Here is a 20,683-nt window from a genome sequence, read left to right as displayed (position 1 = left end):
GGTAAATAAATTAATTAATACCCCAAAAATCACAAAAAAGGCATAAATTGATAGAAATAGTTTTATCAAAGATGTTGATATAACATGTATAAAAAAAACATTTTTTGGAATCAAACCTGAGACCTTCGTGCCCAAATGTGTCCATAAGGGCGGGATTAAGGGCTGTTATGGGAGGGTGGCTTGAGGGTTAAAGAACGGTTAACAACGGAATTTGTGGTGAAAAATTGCATTACCCATGATGCTGTACAGAAAATGACACCAATCAGAGAGCCAAAACAAGCAAAAAATATCTCTTTAGCCCCGCCCACTCCCAGGAAACACTGCAAATGACATAATCGAGCCGATTTCCCTACGCTCTTGAAATACTTAAATATTTGAATATATATGCCTATTTTGCATTACATTTAAAATATATATAATCCACATTTTTAAATAAGTAGTTTTATGTTTCTCCATCATTTTTAATTGATTATGTTGTTCGCAATGCTTCATGGGATTGAGGTTCTTTCCCTCACTAAAACCATTAAGCTCACATAAGTTATACCTTAGTCTTTTTCGCTTCAAATCAAAGTTTATAGTTTTGAGATTCACCTCGTAGCTGGTTGGTTTGGTTCATGGCTCATAATAACTCTTTAACAAAGACTATTTTAAAATCCCAATGGGAGAAATTAATGTTAAAAATACTTCAGGAACCAACGCAGCTGGAAAAGTGGTTGCGCTCTATAGCCTCTTAAAGTCGGACTTCCAACTTGGAAACCCAGCTTGGAAACTCCACAAGTCTGGGTCTGGTTTGAAAATATGTTTGCTAATTTGATGCTTTCAACTGCAGTACTCTCAGCTCATACCATTTCTAAATCTATTCCACGTAATTCTGCATATTTTCCCTGAAAGATCAGCACAGAAAAGTCTGCAGATTCTGCCTGAGCCTGCATATGAGTAATTATCTCCATTTTTGTCTTAGGAAATGGTCAGCTTTCATGGAAAAAAATATTTTGATGGTGCAGGCATGATGATAAAGGCATGTCAGGTTGAAGCAAACACTGAATTACATTGAGTTTAATAAAAAAAAACACCAGAGACAAACAGAGAGAGTTAGAGATTATTGCACATGAGAACAGGAAGCGGTCAGGAGCAGGAGGTTATAGGTGCAGATCAAGAAAGATAAAATGCAAAAAAAAGAGAGAGAAAAGACCAAAAGAGGAGCATCAGAAGATTTGGAGTGAGATAAAGACAGTTAGAGATCAAATAAAGGCTGGGGAAAGAGAAATGGCATTCTGCAGTGTGTGTGTGTGTGTGTGTGTGGGCATACTGTTAGCACGGTGACTCATTCTGTTCTGAGCAGCAGTAATCAGGCCTCCTGCCTCCTGCTGCGCGTGTGTGCGTGATGCACGTTTGCTGCGAGCATTTCAGCCGTAGAAAGGGACGTGTCCGCTTTCAAATGAACAGACGTGTGTGTGGGGATTTTAGGGAACCTTTAAAGTGTGCTGTGCTGTATGTCCTGATTTAATGACACGACATTGGATCATCCGAGCACACAAACACAGAATGATGCAATTCATGTGTGATTTTTATTTTTTTATTTTCTTCCATTTTGTGACAAAACTGCATTTTAATAGGCAAAGCGTTTGCAGCTAAATAAATTAGTAAAAAAATTAAAATAGCAATAGTACAAATGGAATATCAATATAATAAATATTAATCAAATATTAAATAAATATAAAAATAAAATATTAATTCAGAATGAATCATATATAAAATAAAATGTAATCATAAATAAAGTGTTATTATCCAATTAAATACAATTGTAATTTTTATTAATATATAAGATGAAGCTACTATTCAATGCAAGACAAATTATTATCAAGCAGTCTAACACAGTCTCTACACCAGACGCGAGCGGTGCAACAGAACCCATTATAATCAGTGACGCTGTCTACACTGGATGTGGCGTGACAGAACAGAACCCATTATAATCAGTGATGCTGTCTACACTGGATGTGGTGTGACAGAACAGAACCCATTATAATCAGTGATGCTGTCTACACTGGATGTGGTGCGACAGAACAGAACCCATTATAATCAGTGACGCTGTCTACACTGGATGTGGTGTGACGGAACAGAACCCATTATAATCAGTGATGCTGTCTACACTGGATGTGGTGCGACAGAACAGAACCCATTATAATCAGTGATGCTGTCTACACTGGATGTGGTGCGACAGAACAGAACCCATTATAATCAGTGATGCTGTCTACACTGGATGTGGTGTGACAGAACAGAACCCATTATAATCAGTGACGCTGTCTACACTGGATGTGGCGTGACAGAACAGAACCCATTATAATCATTGATGCTGTCTACACTGGATGTGGTGTGACGGAACAGAACCCATTATAATCAGTGATGCTGTCTACACTGGATGTGGTGTGAAAGAATAGAACCCATTATAATCAGTGATGCTGTCTACACTGGATGTGGTGCGACAGAACAGAACCCATTATTATCAGTGATGCTGTCTACACTGGATGTGGTGTGACGGAACAGAACCCATTATAATCAGTGATGCTGTCTACACTGGATGTGGTGTGACAGAACAGAACCCATTATAATCAGTGACGCTGTCTACACTGGATGTGGTGTGACGGAACAGAACCCATTATAATCAGTGATGCTGTCTACACTGGATGTGGTGTGACGGAACAGAACCCATTATAATCAGTGATGCTGTCTACACTGGATGTGGTGTGACGGAACAGAACCCATTATAATCAGTGACGCTGTCTACACTGGATGTGGTGTGACGGAACAGAACCCATTATAATCAGTGATGCTGTCTACACTGGATGTGGTGTGACGGAACAGAACCCATTATAATCAGTGACGCTGTCTACACTGGATGTGGTGTGACAGAACAGAACCCATTATAATCAGTGATGCTGTCTACACTGGATGTGGTGTGACGGAACAGAACCCATTATAATCAGTGATGCTGTCTACACTGGATGTGGTGTGACAGAACAGAACCCATTATAATCAGTGACGCTGTCTACACTGGATGTGGTGTGACGGAACAGAACCCATTATAATCAGTGACGCTGTCTACACTGGATGTGGTGTGACGGAACAGAACCCATTATAATCAGTGACGCTGTCTACACTGGATGTGGTGTGACGGAACAGAACCCATTATAATCAGTGACGCTGTCTACACTGGATGTGGCGTGACAGAACAGAACCCATTATAATCAGTGATGCTGTCTACACTGGATGTGGCGTGACAGAATAGAACCCATTATAATCAGTGACGCTGTCTACACTGGATGTGGTGTGACGGAACAGAACCCATTATAATCAGTGATGCTGTCTACACTGGATGTGGTGTGACAGAACAGAACCCATTATAATCAGTGATGCTGTCTACACTGGATGTGGTGTGACAGAACAGAACCCATTATAATCAGTGATGCTGTCTACACTGGATGTGGTGTGACAGAACAGAACCCATTATAATCAGTGATGCTGTCTACACTGGATGTGGTGTGAAAGAATAGAACCCATTATAATCAGTGATGCTGTCTACACTGGATGTGGTGTGACAGAACAGAACCCATTATAATCAGTGACGCTGTCTACACTGGATGTGGTGTGACAGAACAGAACCCATTATAATCAGTGATGCTGTCTACACTGGATGTGGTGTGACAGAACAGAACCCATTATAATCAGTGACGCTGTCTACACTGGATGTGGTGTGACAGAACAGAACCCATTATAATCAGTGACGCTGTCTACACTGAATGTGGTGTGACAGAACAGAACCCATTATAATCAGTGACGCTGTCTACACTGGATGTGGTGTGACAGAACAGAACCCATTATAATCAGTGATAGGGGTGGGCGATATCTCGATATTTAAAATATATCGAGATATTTTTTAAACACGATATGGATTTTGACATATCGTATATATCGATATATTGTTTATATTTGATTCTGATTCTGCCACTTTTCTTGTTTGCCTTCTCTGTGCTGTGCTCGCCCCCGCTCGCTCGCCCCCCGCCTCCTTGCTTTTGTTCCCCCTCCCCTCGTGTGTTGTCACGGCGGCGTCCGCAACCAGCTCGGAGGCTACAGAACTCGTCTTAAAAACAACTGGCTCCATTATATGGAGATACTTCGGTTTTAAGGCGTCGGACGAACAGCAGACATATGTCTACTGCCATGAATGCCGACAGTTGGTTCTCAAACACTTGATCCAAGATACAGTTTACCTAGGCGGCATTACTTTGCGAGACAAGAACTCCCGCGACTGTACACTACGGAGAGAGAGCGGCTTGCTTGCTGGAGAAGGTTACTTACTATGCCCTTTATTTGAGTTGTTTTATTTTTGAAAGAAAATTCATTATTTGCATGCGTTTTAAAGCCTTGCGCCCCTATAGGGCACCATGCGCTTTCCCGAGCGCGCGCACTAAAAGCCTGTCAAACAAGTGATTACTGGACTAAATCTTACTGCGCTAATACTGTCAAATACACACAAGGTTAACATAAACACAGTCGGTTATGTCTAAAGTGAAAGTAAAATCGGCGTGTGTCTGTATATTAGATGCGTGAAAGTCTTAAATTGACAGCAGGGCAGCCAGTGAACACGCTGCCGCTTGTCCTTAAAGGGACAGTTCACTCTAAAATGATGTCATTATTTACTCACTCTAATGTTGTTCCAAACCTGTATTAATTTCTTCTGTTGAACACAGACAGCTGATAGTAGCGATTGACATTCATATTATTCCTACAATGGGGACCAGCAACTGTTTGGTTTCCAATATTCTTCAAAATATATGTTATGTCCAACAGAAGAAAGAACTTTATTCAGGTTTAAAACAACTTGAGTGTGAGTAATCAATGACAGAATTTTAACTTTTGAGTGAACTATTCCTTTAGTGGTTAATAAAATAGCAAAAGACAAAGACAAAATCACTCACGGCTCTTGACTGAAAAACGAATACAGTAGCTCTAATAAGAATCAATGTATATTTTATAGGGAAGTCTATGTAGTGTTTTATTTTTACATTTATCAATTCAATTTCATACTTTAATGCTGCTGTACAGCTCTGAGCTGCCAGTGTAAATCTTTATAAATATATATTTATTTTATATTATACAGTACACTAGGAATGTGTACAAGGTTTTTTAAAAGTAAAGTTTTAAGTTTAAGTAAGGTTTTTCAAGTCTTTTAAGTAAAATAAAGTATTGCAATAAAAAAAAATAGTATTTTTTCCTCCTTAAGCTCTTGCTGTTCGGCTAAGAATAGAATAGCAAAAATCTGATGCGACTAGCCATCAGAACCGAACCGAAAACCGTGGTAAAAAAAAACGAGGTATGTATTGAACCGTGGACTTACTGTATTGTTGCATCCCTACTTTGTTCCTACATGAACTGCCTACCTCTTTGCACTTCAATAAAAAAAAGACTATGTGGTATTTGGCATATTTGTTTTTGCAGTAGTTTTTGGGGGATTATTTTTCCTGTAAAGATATCGAGATATATATCGTATATCGAGATATAGCAAAATATATCGAGATATATTTTTTGCTCCATATCGCCCAGCCCTAATCAGTGATGCTGTCTACACTGGATGTGGTGTGAAAGAATAGAACCCATTATAATCAGTGACGCTGTCTACACTGGATGTGGTGTGACAGAATAGAACCCATTATAATCAGTGACGCTGTCTACACTGGATGTGGTGTGACAGAACAGAACCCATTATAATCAGTAACGCTGTCTACACTGGATGTGGTGTGACAGAACAGAACCCATTATAATCAGTGATGCTGTCTACACTGGATGTGGTGTGACAGAACAGAACCCATTATAATCAGTGACGCTGTCTACACTGGATGTGGTGTGACAGAACAGAACCCATTATAATCAGTGACGCTGTCTACACTGGATGTGGTGTGACAGAACAGAACCCATTATAATCAGTGATGCTGTCTACACTGGATGTGGTGTGACAGAACAGAACCCATTATAATCAGTGATGCTGTCTACACTGGATGTGGTGTGACAGAACAGAACCCATTATAATCAGTGACGCTGTCTACACTGGATGTGGCGCGACAGAACAGAACCCATTATAATCAGTGACGCTGTCTACACTGGATGTGGTGCGACAGAACAGAACCCATTATAATCAGTGACGCTGTCTACACTGGATGTGGTGTGACAGAACAGAACCCATTATAATCAGTGATGCTGTCTACACTGCATGTGGTGTGACGGAACAGAACCCATTATAATCAGTGATGCTGTCTACACTGGATGTGGTGCGACAGAACAGAACCCATTATAATCAGTGATGCTGTCTACACTGCATGTGGTGTGACGGAACAGAACCCATTATAATCAGTGATGCTGTCTACACTGCATGTGGTGTGACAGAATAGAACCCATTATAATCAGTGATGCTGTCTACACTGCATGTGGTGTGACGGAGCAGAACCCATTATAATCAGTGATGCTGTCTACACTGGATGTGGTGTGACAGAACAGAACCCATTATAATCAGTGATGCTGTCTACACTGCATGTGGTGTGACGGAACAGAACCCATTATAATCAGTGACGCTGTCTACACTGGATGTGGTGTGACAGAACAGAACCCATTATAATCAGTGATGCTGTCTACACTGCATGTGGTGTGACGGAACAGAACCCATTATAATCAGTGACGCTGTCTACACTGGATGTGGTGTGACAGAACAGAACCCATTATAATCAGTGACGCTGTCTACACTGGATGTGGCGCGACAGAACAGAACCCATTATAATCAGTGACCCTGTCTACACTGGATGTGGCGTGACTGAACAGAACCCATTATAATCAGTGACGCTGTCTACACTGGATGTGGCGCGACATAAAGCGACACAACAAATTCCCGACAGCAAACTGATGCTCTATTACATTTCTGATGTACTTCAGATACAAACGTCAAATGGATTTGCATCTGTCGCTTTGTCGCGTCTGGTGTAGACTCGGTGTAAGAAATTAGCAAACATCACATATTGCAATTAAGAAATTAAGAAGCAATTAAGAAGGATAGTCTGAATGTGTCGCTCTCTCTTTCAGGCTCCCTCGAAACTTCTCTCCAGTATTTTGGGCAAGAGTAACCTGCAGTTCGCTGGTATGAGTATCAATCTCAACATCTCCACCAGTAGTTTAAACCTGATGACACCGGACTCCAAACAGGTACAAAAACACACACGCTTACCGTATCTCTCTCTCTCTTTCTCTCTCTCTCTCTCTCTCTCTCTCTCTCTCTCTCTCTCTCTCTCTCTCTCTCTCTCTCTCTCTCTCTCTCTCTCTCTCTTTCTCAATGAAGTGTTTTATTGCAGATGAATGATGCTCCTTCCTGTTTCCACAGATAATAGCCAATCATCACATGCAGTCCATATCCTTTGCCTCCGGTGGAGATCCGGTAAGACTTCACAACATCACACCAGTGATTCATTCTTCAGCTGACTCTCAGTCTCACGACACGTTATGGCAAATCTCAGAGCGCTCTGGGAAAAAATGAAGGTGTTTAGGGGCACATTGAATAAAACGACTTTGTGGTATTATTTCCCACTCCTTTCTGTTCATGAATGACCTTATGACATGGTTTCTGTATACTAGTTGTTTATGAGATCAAATTGCTGAATATTGAATAAATATTGATATGATAATGAGCTCATAATTTCATGAACGAGTCATTTGTGCAGTTTTTATTAGCTAAATGTGGGTGCTCATGTTAATGAGTTCTTACTTGTAGATGAATTTGAGTTTTGTCCCATTTTTAATGTGCAAATGTGGGCAGTGCAAATGTTAACTCTTTCCCTTTCCTTTTTTTTTTTTTAAAGTTGCTAGCCACCGCCAGCGCTTTTGATCCTTTTCACAAAAGTTTCATGGCCCCCAGAATATTTTGTTGTGTGAATATCTGAATATGTAATATATCAAAAGAAAGAACAGACCCTCTGTTTTATTCTAGCTTCATGCATTCCCTTTTTATCAAGACTTGAATGTGGGTAAGTTTCATTTAAAAAAAGCAACATTTTGAGCAAAATGCTGAGAAAATCATGTTTTTATCAAAGACTACGTCTGGATCAGATTCATAACGATGATCAAAACACAGATGGAGTAGATCGAGTCCATCAACACCCCCAAAGCTTCACAGTCCTATAGCTCGCCCTGAGTCGACATTTCATTCAGTAACATTAGGCAGTTTTGATTTATATGCTGTTTAATGTTGATGATCGCATTATTTTACATATGCATATGATTACTTATGATATCGCTTATTTCTGCATCTTCACATGTGTTTTGATCCAGAGATTCTGTACTCTTTCAGGAGATGTGTCATAGCGCACCCTACCATATAACTGTGAAAACTGGAAAATTGTGTCAATGGCGGGGAAAGAGTTAATGAGCTCATAGAGGTGATGTCATAGTCATGACAATTGACAAATGAGTCATTTTTGCAGTTTAGTTTGCAGTCTGTGCAGACTGGGGAGGGGATGAGTTGTACAAATACATAAAAGTCCTATTTCAGAGGAGCAAAAAATATCCTGTTCTCCATTATATGACACTTTTAAAGAAACATGCTCATAAAAGCATTAGCTCAGTTTAGGTTTGAATCATTCTCTCTGTCTTCTGTCAACAGGACACGACTGATTACGTCGCTTATGTAGCGAAAGATCCTGTTAACCGGAGAGGTATTACTGCCGTCTTTTCCCTTTTGCTGTGCGCTCTGATGATTTGTGTGTAATTTTTTGGATGTTAAAGTACTTTCTCATATCCTAACGTTCAGAGACAACTCCCAAGTAATCCATTCTTATGTTGAGAGTGTCTGACCTAACATTCATACACAACATTCACACATTGGTGGTTGGTGCAGAATTGCCGATGCTCTTGTTGGTCAACCACACTTTTAGCTCTACGGCTCCTGAGGGCCATTTCATTGTGTTTACCACGCTGGGCCGCCCTGTAGCGCTACATTCACAAACAAGCGTGATTGATCAGTCCGCCACGGCTGCATTTAGCATCAAAAAATCAATTTCTCTGGCTGTTATATCTTCCTCTCTTTTCATTTCATGGATCTTTTAACTTCCTGTCAGCGCAGAGGCCACGTTTTAAAACTCTCGCTGTACTTTCTAATGCATTTTTGATGTTGTCAGAGGAAAGATCGCGTAATGAACACTTTACAGCGGAGTGAGTCTGCAAATCGGCATCCGTTTCGCCATCTGCTGATATCTTCAGCATGCGTGCGTGTCTTATGTTTGTGTGTGTACCTGCATGTGTGTTTCATGTATTTTGATGAATAAAAAACATGTTCATGTCACAGTTCACCCTAAAATTACAAGTAAATTGAGAAATGTTATTTTGCATAAAATAAAAAAATAAAGTCTCCTTTCCACTTTTACATTATTTTCAACAATTAAACACATTTTTAAACAGTTTTTTTAGTGAAAGAACTGCAGGTGGTTTGTGAGTTAATGAAAAGCCAATTATTTATTAAATTAATTTAATAACTATTAGCTTAATTATTATTAAATAATAATTAATTTAATCATAAAAATTAACCTTTTAAATAAATCATTTAAAAATAAAACACTTACTTAGAAATATGTTGTTTACTTGCATGTCATGTGACAATTAATCAACATGAGAAAACTGTAAAAACATGCAAATGTGTTGTTAAATGATTTAAATATTTTGTAAAAATAAAAAAGAATAAAAAATCTCTCACTTCGAGTAAATATTTAAAAATGAAAAAAGATTTAAAAATCTCTCTTTTCGACTAAATATAAAAAAATTATTTAATAAATCTCACTTCGAGTAATTAAAAAAAATAAACAATAAAAAATATCTCACTTTGACTAAATATTTAAAAATAATAATAAAAAAAGTAAATATTTTGCGTAAATATAATAAAACCCCTAAAATCTCACTTTGAGTAAATATTTAAAATAAACAATAAAAAATCTCTCACTTTGAGTAAATATTTAAAAAATAAAAAAGAATAAAAACTCTCATTTTGAGTAAATATTTAAAAATAAAAAAAATAAAATTCTCTATTTTCGAGTAAATATAAAAAAAAATTTAAATCTCACTTTGAGTAAATATTTAAAAATAAAAAAGAATAAAAAAATCTCTATTTTCGAGTAAATATTAAAAAAAATTTAAATCTCACTTTGAGTAAATATTTAAAAATAAGAACAAATAAAAAAATCTCTATTTTCGAGTAAATATAAAAAAAAAAATCTCACTTTGAATAAATATTTAAAAATAAACAATAAAAAATCTCTCACTTTGACTAAATATTTAAAAATAAAAAATCTCTATTTTCGAGTAAATATGAAAAAATATTTAAAGAATCTCACTTTGAGTAAATATTTAAAAATAAACAATAAAAAATCTCTCACTTTGAGTAAATATTAAAAAAATATTAAAAAATCTCACTTTGATTAAATATTTAAAAATAAACAATAAAAAATCTCTCACTTTTACTAAATATTTAAAAATAAAAAATCTCTATTTTCGAGTAAATATGAAAAAATATGTAAAGAATCTCACTTTGAGTAAATATTTTAAAATAAACAATAAAAAATCTCTCACTTCGAGTAAATATTAAAAAAATATTAAAAAATCTCACTGAGTAAATATTAAAAAATAAACAATAAAAAATCTCACTTCAAGTAAATATTTAAAAAATCTTTTCGAATAAATATAAAAAAATTAAAAAATCTAATTTCGACTAAATATTGAACAATTATTTTAAAAAATCTCACTTTGAGTAAATATTTAAAAATAAACAAAAAAAATCTCTTTTCGACTAAATATTAAAAAATTATTTAAAAAATCTCACTTTGAGTAAATATTTTTTTTTTTAAATCTCTCACTTCGAGTAAATATTTAAAATATATATAATGTGAAACCACCAGATTACAACTAAGATTCAGAATTCTTAAAAAAAAAAAAAAAAAATATATATATATATATATATATATATATATATATATATATATATATATATATATATATATATATATATATCACTCTCATTAAGTTTATTATTTTAATAGTTTTTTTTTGTACTGCAATATAATTATTTTTAAATGAACATATAGGCAGAACATCAAATGCTACAAAAGCATCACAATTTAAAAATCTTTTTTTCGCATTACTCTAAATTAAAAAAAGTAATGATCCTTAATTGTCTGTTTTCTTTTCATTTGTTTTTGGGGTGAAGTATGACCTAGACATGTTCTTGACAGGTTTCGTGAGATTCATCCTGACCGTGTGTTGTTTTCTAGCATGTCATATTCTGGAGTGCTCTGACGGTCTGGCTCAGGATGTGATCAGTACGATCGGTCAGGCGTTCGACCTGCGCTTTCAGCTCTATTTGCAGTGTCCATCCAGCAAACCCTCATCCATGCACGACAAGTGAGTCCACATGAACACCTTCAGGATTCTGAGCCAGAGGCTGCTTCTACGGCTCATTTATCCTCTCTTTAGGGTTATGAGTATGGACGAGCCCCCGTGGACGGAGGAAGGGGAGGAGTCCGCCGATCATCACTACTACAACAGCATTCCCGGCAAGATGCCGCCACCAGGAGGCTTCATTGATGCTAGACTGACCAATCAGTCGCAAGACAGTAGCCAGGTCTGCAGCACTAATCACCCACCCACACTCATGTGCTATTTATACCAGCTGACAGGAAGTGACCTGACCGGTGATCAATTGTCACTCAAGCTCAGTTCTTTCTGTAAATGCAATTTGTGTTTTGGTAAATAATGAGAGTAAAGGATAATGCTGTGATGAAGTTTCCATGAAACACAGTTTTTACTTCTGTAGAATAAAGAAATCAGGGCATTCAAATGAATTGAGGGAATATTTTAAATTACGAACCAAACATATCTTATATTAATGGTTAATATAACCAATGGTTAATATAACCACCAATTAATTGTTACGGCCATAACCAGCAAATAAGGCTCATTAATCAAATTAACTTAAACAGCTGATTCGGACCGAACACATGAGTCAATCACAGACACAAGGTAACGCTTCAAGACGCCATGTACGCCTTCTTTTACTATAAAAAATGAAGAAAAACAAATTTACACAACCCAAAAGAGAATACAAATCAGAATACAAAACAGGTCATAAACTATTAACAAACATAAACCAAGCAAGTAATAAACAACAGGAAACTGGTAGGGCAACTAAGAAAGCAAACAGAGAACACCTGCCTACGCCTGTACTCAGCAGTTCTTACCTGGCTTCCGACAAAACAAAGACAAGTGAATCTTCCGGGCCTCTGCTTACCTCCATACTCTTTCTAAATAACCATAAAGTGAACTAAAGAGATAATTCCTACCATTTACTGAACTTAAGGAGAAGTGAGTAAATAATGCCAAGCCTAAACAAATAGTTAGTCTCAACAAAACCACAAAGAAACACCAATTAACCAAATAAATAAAGGAGAATGGAAATGCTCCTAAGAGGCGAGGAGAGAGATTCCATATCGCCGCCAACGCCCTTTTATCCGGTATCCCGGGTGACGCCATGTCTTTGTCACAAGTTGGGGGATTCCCCGCGACCTATGGACTCAAAACGGTATAAGCACAGATACACGTAACATAAATATTAAAGCAGCAATAGGTAGTTTTTGCTCTTGGGGTCCCCCTACAGTTGAGAAACAGTATTGTCCTCTACTACTGTCGTAAACTGTCATTCTACATCAGGGGATGCATCGCACGTGCATTTGTTGACATGACAACTATGATAGCCCAGTGTACAGGTACAGTGGCATATGTTTCAGCATGTCATATGAATATAATTTCATGGGTTTTATTTTTTTCAAACGCCAAATGATCGCGATGCTCACGTTTACCAGCCAGCGTCATTATAGTAGCCTAGTCTATTGGTTCCCATTTTACAGAATCTATATGATACTTCAATTCAATGTTTGAGTGGTAGGTAATGACCATATATCATCAATATTATAATATCAAGCTACCCTAGATGAATCTGCAAATTTGAAAAATCGATTTGCATTATAGCTTGAGGAAAGACAAATAAACCAATATCACAGACATGTTAGGTATCCTAAAATATGATTTTATACGTCTTATGAATTTACTTGCAAGAATGTAGCCCCTCCTCCTTCAGCTCACGCCCACGAGCAAACGCTGGCCCAATGTTGATCCTCGTCCTGCCTTTAATCCCATCACTTTCTCGTTTCCTCTTTTTGCTTTCCTCTGACAAAACCTTTGCTTTCTTATTTTTCTGTGCTGCTTCGGCCATGACTATAACATTCGGCAAACAAATGATAGTTTTTCTCACACGTCTGAATTTAAGGAAGTGGGGGTGGTGGTGGAAGTGACGTATATGCCGTAAAGCAGTCGAATTTTGTAGTTCTTTTTTTTCTCGGGTTACTACCCGAAGTTTAAAAGTACGATTAAAAACGATACAGACCCCGTCAGGCTATGGCAGACGTGTCATTCAACCTATTGTAAGTCGATGTATCATTACAAGAGGTATGAAAATATATTATAAAGGTTGAAAAGTTACCTAGTGCTGCTTTAAATAGTTATAATATCGAAACCAACAACACAAAGTACAGAACAATTCCAACTTTTCCGCTCTAACATATATAATAATTAAATTAAAATAAATAAATATTATATTATGTTTTATAATATCGAAATGGCAACTTTCCCACTCCAAAATGTATAATAATTCAAGAAAAATAAATAAATAAATATTATATAATATTTTGTTATAATATCGAAAACGGCAACTTTCCCACTCCAACATGTATAATAATTAAATTAAAATAAATATTATATTTTGTTATAATATTAAAAGAAACAACTCAAAATGCAGAACAATTCAAACTGTCCTACTCCAAAATATATAATAATTAGATTAAAATAAATAAATAAACATTATATTTTGTTATAATATTAAAAAACAAAACAAAATACAGAACAATTCAAACTGTCCCACTCCAAAATATATAATTCAATTAATATAATAAATACATTAAAAGAAAAAATAAAAGCGACATAAGAACATTACTTAAGTTACAGTTATCACTAGAGTATTAGTTATTGTTTAAAAAACTCACATTCCACATGATCTGCTTCTTAACAACTTGTATAAATGTTGACATTGGTATATGACTTCCTGAAGTGTGTTTTGTGTCTGTCAGTGAATGTGACTCCACCAGGTCAGTGATGACGAGAAGGTGTTTCATTATTGTTGTTGATGACTCATATGCTGTCCACACAGGGCGCTGGAGTCGACCAGACATACTACCAGGGCCGACCCATGTTCATCCAACAAGGTACAATTCACTATTATTTTCACATTTAGACAGAGTTAAAGAGACACCCAAAAGCCCTCATGCCATGACACAAAAGGAGATATTTTGAAGAATGTCACCACTGTTTTTTTGTCCAAAACAACATCATTTTCACACTTTTCAAAATATCTTCTTTTTGTTTTTCTGTCTGTGCTTCTCATTTAGGGTCCTGTGACATATACAGTCTCCCTGAGCTCAAAGGTCAAGCCCCTAAAGCAGGAGAAGTCCCCACGTACGTGAACACGCAGCACATTGACACGCAGGTGTTGGCCGCCCTGCAGGGAGAGTCAGAGATGGCGTCCGATTCGGGCACGACCGGGTCAGCTAAAGACAGCCCGAGGAAGGACCTCTTTGACATGAGTAAGAGTTTACAGTGAATTCATTCTTTACAGTGGTGTATGTTTTACAGCCTCATAAAAATGCAGTATCACAATTAAACAGTTTCAGTTTAATTAGATCCGTGCATTCGGTCTTAAAGAGACAGCAGCCTAATTTACCTGATGTTGTTTGTGTCTTTTAATATTCAATCACTGATTATTTACACGACTTCAATAAGCTTGAGAACTTTTGATTTACTACTTAGGTCATGTCTTTTCCACGCTCAAGTTTGTTATTTTAAATGTTGACAATAGAGAGTGATGTTTTTCCAGGCCACAAAAACACCCCAACATTTCAGAATGCCACAAACGCATGACAAGAACCAACCAATCAGCTTCACCCTTTCCGTAACAACATTGAAAGCTCAGCCAAAGTGGATTTTTTTTCTCTTCTCTATAAATAAATTTAGTCACAGAGCTACTGCAAATGATTTTTGTCACATCATTGTCAGCAGTTTTACTGTAGATGATTAAAGTGGAAAACTAGACGTCAAAAGCACCTTAATTTAGTCAGAAATGTTTCTTTAAAGTATCTAATGAAGCCTGTTTATGTGCCAAGTCAAATTAATTTATATAGCGCTTTTCACATTGTTTCAAATCAGCTGTACAGAAAATAATGTTTATAATATATTAATTCTAATCTGCTAAAGGCTACTCTTTGTTCAATTTTGCAACGTTATAAACAATCAAGCAGTTGAGATTTGCTGTATAGTTGGCTGTATATTGCTTTCTGTGGCCACGTTCACACACCAGCAGAACACGGTTGTCAGTCCTGTATTTGAGTCTTTAAATAATATAATATTCCCCATAATAATATTCATAGATCTAGCCTATGTGATGTGGTTGTGTATGATTTGACAATAGAGGACAGACTTTACACTGGTCAAAATCAGGCCCACTCCCCAAATTTTTTAAACACGTTTGAAAATGATTGGTAATTCCTCTCACACAATGTGAACTGCGACCATATGAACATCAACAATTTCCATGCGATTTCTCCTGAGAGAAAAAAATCGCCTGCAAGCTTGTACGACAGCAAAAATCGCAGTGTGCGCCCGACTTAAAGGGTTAGTTCACCCAAAAATGAAAATAATGTCATTTATTCCTCAACCTCATGCCGTTCCACACCCGTAAGTTCATCTTCAGAACACAAATTAAGATATTTTTGTTGAAATCGGCCATCACTATATAAGTCGTTATTTAGTTTTTCTGCCGCGCAAAAAATATTCTCGTCGCTTTATAATATTAATATTGAACCACTGTTCTCACATGGACTGATTTAAATATGTTTTTAGTACATTAATGTATCTTGAGAGTGTAAATGTCATTGCTGGCTATGCAGGCCTCACTGAGCCTTCGGATTTCAACAGAAAGATCTTTGTGTTCTGAAGATGAACGGAGGTCTTACGGGTGTGGAACGGCATGAGGCTGACGAATAAATTACATTATTTTCATTTTTGGGTGAACTAACCCTTTAAGTTGCTGATTGAATGGGACATTTCGAGACTCAAACCTGTAAGTAAATAGGGGTTGCACAGACTAGTCTATGCTTTAAGCTTGACGTCGGCTAGTCGCTGGTCATGGCCTATAGAGGGAACAACAGGATAAGAAATCTTTGAAGTCCACTTTTACACTCCGTTTCCAACAAATAAAATGACAAATAAAGGCATATGCCTCTACTCCGTGAACACACAACAAGATATGTTTGATTATATCATCTGGATGCTCAATATTGATCGGGTGAATGCACGTTTTAAACAGCTTATTGTACATGCAAGTTAATCGTCATCCTAAAGTCAAGTCAACTTTATTTATATAGCGCTTTTAACAATGCAGATTGTTTCAAAGCAGCTTTACAGTGTTAAACAGGAAAATAATGCAGCATAATTTTATTAAGCCGTCTAGCCATTCTGGAGAAAAAATGTCATCAGTTCATTTCAATTATCATACAGTGACAGTTTGGGCTTTAGATCAGTAATTAGAGCAGTAATTTAGTTTATATGGTTCATTTAGTTTAATAATTAGATTTATTTCGATATTTATTGGAAAAATTTTGAAAAATGTAGTGTCCCCAACTGAGCACGCCAAGCCAGAGGCAACAGTGGCAAGGAAACCAAAACCCCATCAGGTGACCTAAGGGAGAAAAATAATCCTTGGGAGAAACCAGGCTCAGTCGGGGTGCCAGTTCTCCTCTGGCCAATTAACAAACAGCGTATGATTATTATTCTGGAAACTTTACAGGTCAGAGGTCATAATAGATCGGAATATTCAAAGGATCGGAGGCAACACGCCGGAGACGGGTTTATTGAGGATGACATATCGATTTAAGTATTATTAAATTGTAATATTCGAACAATCGGAGTCATCACGCCGGAGACGGGTTTATTGAGGATGCCGTGTCGACGATGCAATTTCTAAACTAATGCACTGCTTCATTGTAACTCACACACAGAGAATCATTCAGTACTGCAGAAATGCGTTGTCAACACTGTTCTGTGATTTATCTTAAAAACTGAAAAGTTCTAGAATTTCTAGAACTTGCATTCACATGCAATTGCTCTCTCACACACCAATGCATTCATAAAAATGTGATCTTTACTGTAACTTTATCTGAATCTGATTTAGAACAAGCAGAAATCTGTGAGAAATATAACGACCCAAAGACAAAAGAACTGATCAATATAAGCTGTTATATAAGAGCTATACCTTATGGGCAGCGCTGTGTCATACGCCATCTGTGCACAAGAAAACCAGCGTTCAGTCTCAGCTCGAGGCTCAGGCTAATTTTTTCATTAATGACGTCATCAGCGACTAGTCAACGTGACTTTAATGGCATACATGTCGACTGTTCAACCCCTATAAGTAAATGCTGTTGTCAATCCCAAAAATTGTGTGATAGTGTGACGTAGCTTGTGAGTATATAGTGCATGTACTCTGTGTGCAGAATTATTAGGCACGTTGATTTTCTGATCATATTTTTTTTCCAGGAACATTTTACCAATTCCAAACCACAGTAATCCTAATAACTACTATTAATTGAGTATTTAATAATGTATAAGTGATATATAATTGTTCATGAAGGCTGGAAATGAAAAACACCTTATATTCAGGTGTGCAGAATTATTAGGCACATTTTCTTTTACAGATAAAATGAGCCAAAAAAGAGATTTAAAAATGTAATTAAAAAATTATTAAATGCCCATGAGAAGGATGCAATACTAATGCAATACTAGACATTGCAGTTAAGGCATGACCATTGAACAGTGAAATGCTCGTTGGGTCAGCAGGATCTGACAAAAACATGTGGCGGAGAAAAGACACCTGTTAACTGCAAAAGAATTAAGAATTAAGGTGAAGAATTAAGTGTGAAACCATCAGGAACCCTTTAGTCTCCAGCGCCACCATTTTACAGAACTGCAACCTTAACCTGGAGTCTCCAGTATTGCAAGGTGTCAGGATCTCAGAGACTTGAATTAGGTGAAGAATCCTAAAAAATGACCCCCACTAAATAAGAATCACAAGCTGAAGTGTTGTAAAATACATGAAGAAGGTTTTTTTATAGGCTTTATGGACAGATAGGTTGAGAGTGACTCTTGAAGGACCAGCACCACATCCTCTAGTACCACTGTTTGAAGAATTCATCTTCCAGAATCTGGCAGTACGTTTTGGGAGTTCATTTTTAGTCCATCTCAGCAAAACGGACTTCAGGATGGACTAAAATGAACTCCCAAAACTTACTGCCAGATTCTGGAAGATGAATTTTGGTACTAGAGGATGTGGTGCTGGTCCTTCAAGAGTCACTCTCAACCTATCTGTCTATAAAGCCTACAAAAAAATATATGTACTTTTCAACACTTCAGCTTGTGATTCTTATCTAGTGGGGGTAATTTTTTAGGATTCTTTACCTAACTGAAGTCTCTGAGATCCTGACACCTTGCACTTCTGGAGACTTAATGTTACCTTTTACCCAGATACACTGTTTCTGTATGAATGTATGCAATTTAATGAGCATTTAATGTAAAATTGACTCTCATTGTCATGATTTAAATTTTCCCAAAACAGAAAAAAAATATGATCAGAAAATCAACGTGCCTAATAATTCTGCACACAGTGTATGTGGATAAAGTCACTAATCAGCACATGAGATAACAGGTTTTGTGTTCTCATGCCCTCAGAGCCGTTTGAGGATGCCATCATGACTCAATCTCCAGCTCCGCCCCCTTCAGCCTCAGAACTACATAAAGCGGCGTCCGTCGATAACTCCAGTCCTCTGCTGATGCGAGCGGCCGCCCTGAGAGCTCAGGAGGAGCTAGAGGACCAGACATGGTATCATGGAGAGATGAGCCGCCGCCAGGCTGAGAAACTGCTGCTCCACGACGGCGACTTCCTGGTGCGGAAGAGCGCCACAAACCCGGGGTCGTATGTGCTGACGGGGATGCACAACGGCCTGGCCAAACACCTGCTGCTGGTCGATCCAGAGGGAACGGTGAGAGTGATACAGCTGATACCTAATAGTTGACCAAATGTTAGTCAGGTGAGAAGAGGCTTGGTCGACCAAATTTTAATTAGTCGGTTGGTCACAAAAAAAAAGTCATGCAGTCCGACGGACAGATCGTGAACACGGCTGATCCATGTGGTAATTATCCAAACATTCATCGACCTCAAACATGGCTTATCATTTGAAACATGAATAAGTAGTAGCCTAACGTTAGCCACTTTCCATGGCTGCTCGCTCTATAGGCGCATATCCAAGTGTTCATGTAAAGTGTGTGTGTGTGTGTGTGTGTGTGTGAAAGCTAAGTTAGTACAGCACTTAATGTATGACGTGTAACTTAAAGGGATAGCTCACCCAAAAATGAAAATTCTGTCATCATTTAATCACCCTCAAGTTGTTCCAAACCTGTAAGAGTTTCTTTGTTAAACAAAAGAAGATATTTTGAAGAATATTTGTAAACAAGCAGAGAGAGCAACCATTGACTACCATAGTAGGGAAAAAAATACTATGGTAGTAAATGGTTGCTCTCTCTACTTGGTTACAAACATTTTTCTAAATATCTTCTTTTGTGTTCAGCAGAACAAAGAAACTCTTACAGGTTTGGAACAACGTGAGGGTGAGTAAATGATGACATAATTTTCATTTTTTGGTGAACTATCCCTTTAACATGCATTTCTCTCTATCGGCGCATCCACTGTACTGCGATGATAGAGAGCCTCGTCAACTTCATTAAAATTTTTCATACACATTCATAATCATTACTTTTGCAGATGCGCTGTGGCACTTAATTTATACTTTAAAGGCTCATTATTATGGTTTAGTACACTGCCGAGGCCAAAAAAAGCCGGATCATTGGTCATCGGGGATCATTATTGCAGTGATTATGATGCTTCTAGCATGTTATGTTTGGCAGCAGTTCTTCTAACCCTAACTGATGGAGTGTGTAGCTTTTCATTTCTTAAACAACCATGTGGGAAGACACATCATGGCCATATTCCAGAATGACAATGTTTCATCAGGCTTAAATTGTGAAAGAATGGTTGTGAGGGAGCATGAAGGATCATTTTTACACATGAATTAGCACCTCTGAGTCCAGACCTTAAATTCATTAGCCGCTTTTCCATTGTCGGATCAGTGTGAGCCAGGGCTAACAACATGCAGGGCGGGGCCAATAGCCTCGGACCTCAAGCACAGGGGCCAAAATCAAGTTGCATTTCCACCATCGGGCCATTTAGTCCCACAGCGCTACCCTAAAACCCACCCTTAACACACCTCCATAAAACGAAGTCACACAACACCAGCATTTCACCAGCTGAATGAAAACTAGCTAGATCGCAAAATGAGCATGAAAGAAGCAAACGTTTGGTCTTTACTTAGACTCCAGCATCAATAACTCCTATTTC

The 20,683-nt window shown here is 37.4% G+C and overlaps 1 protein-coding gene across 1 annotated transcript in view; it reads left to right on the top strand.

Annotated features, from left to right (window-relative positions):
• The window catches only part of shc3 (SHC (Src homology 2 domain containing) transforming protein 3), a 40,167-nt gene that overhangs the window by 13,100 nt on the left and 6,384 nt on the right, over positions 1 to 20,683 (top strand). The window contains exons 4-11 of the mRNA XM_079834080.1: positions 7,126 to 7,245; positions 7,421 to 7,474; positions 8,696 to 8,747; positions 11,349 to 11,478; positions 11,551 to 11,698; positions 14,336 to 14,390; positions 14,574 to 14,768; positions 18,961 to 19,271. Coding sequence (XP_079690206.1) covers positions 7,126 to 7,245; positions 7,421 to 7,474; positions 8,696 to 8,747; positions 11,349 to 11,478; positions 11,551 to 11,698; positions 14,336 to 14,390; positions 14,574 to 14,768; positions 18,961 to 19,271 — 1,065 coding nt within the window. The remainder of the gene's footprint in view (positions 1 to 7,125; positions 7,246 to 7,420; positions 7,475 to 8,695; positions 8,748 to 11,348; positions 11,479 to 11,550; positions 11,699 to 14,335; positions 14,391 to 14,573; positions 14,769 to 18,960; positions 19,272 to 20,683) is intronic.

This window comes from Gobio gobio (assembly GCF_949357685.1).
Source record: "Gobio gobio genome assembly, chromosome: 14".
Classification (NCBI taxonomy): Eukaryota; Metazoa; Chordata; class Actinopteri; order Cypriniformes; family Gobionidae; genus Gobio; species Gobio gobio.
Note: the sequence above shows the minus strand (reverse complement) of the source record. Positions and strands in the feature narration are given on the sequence as shown.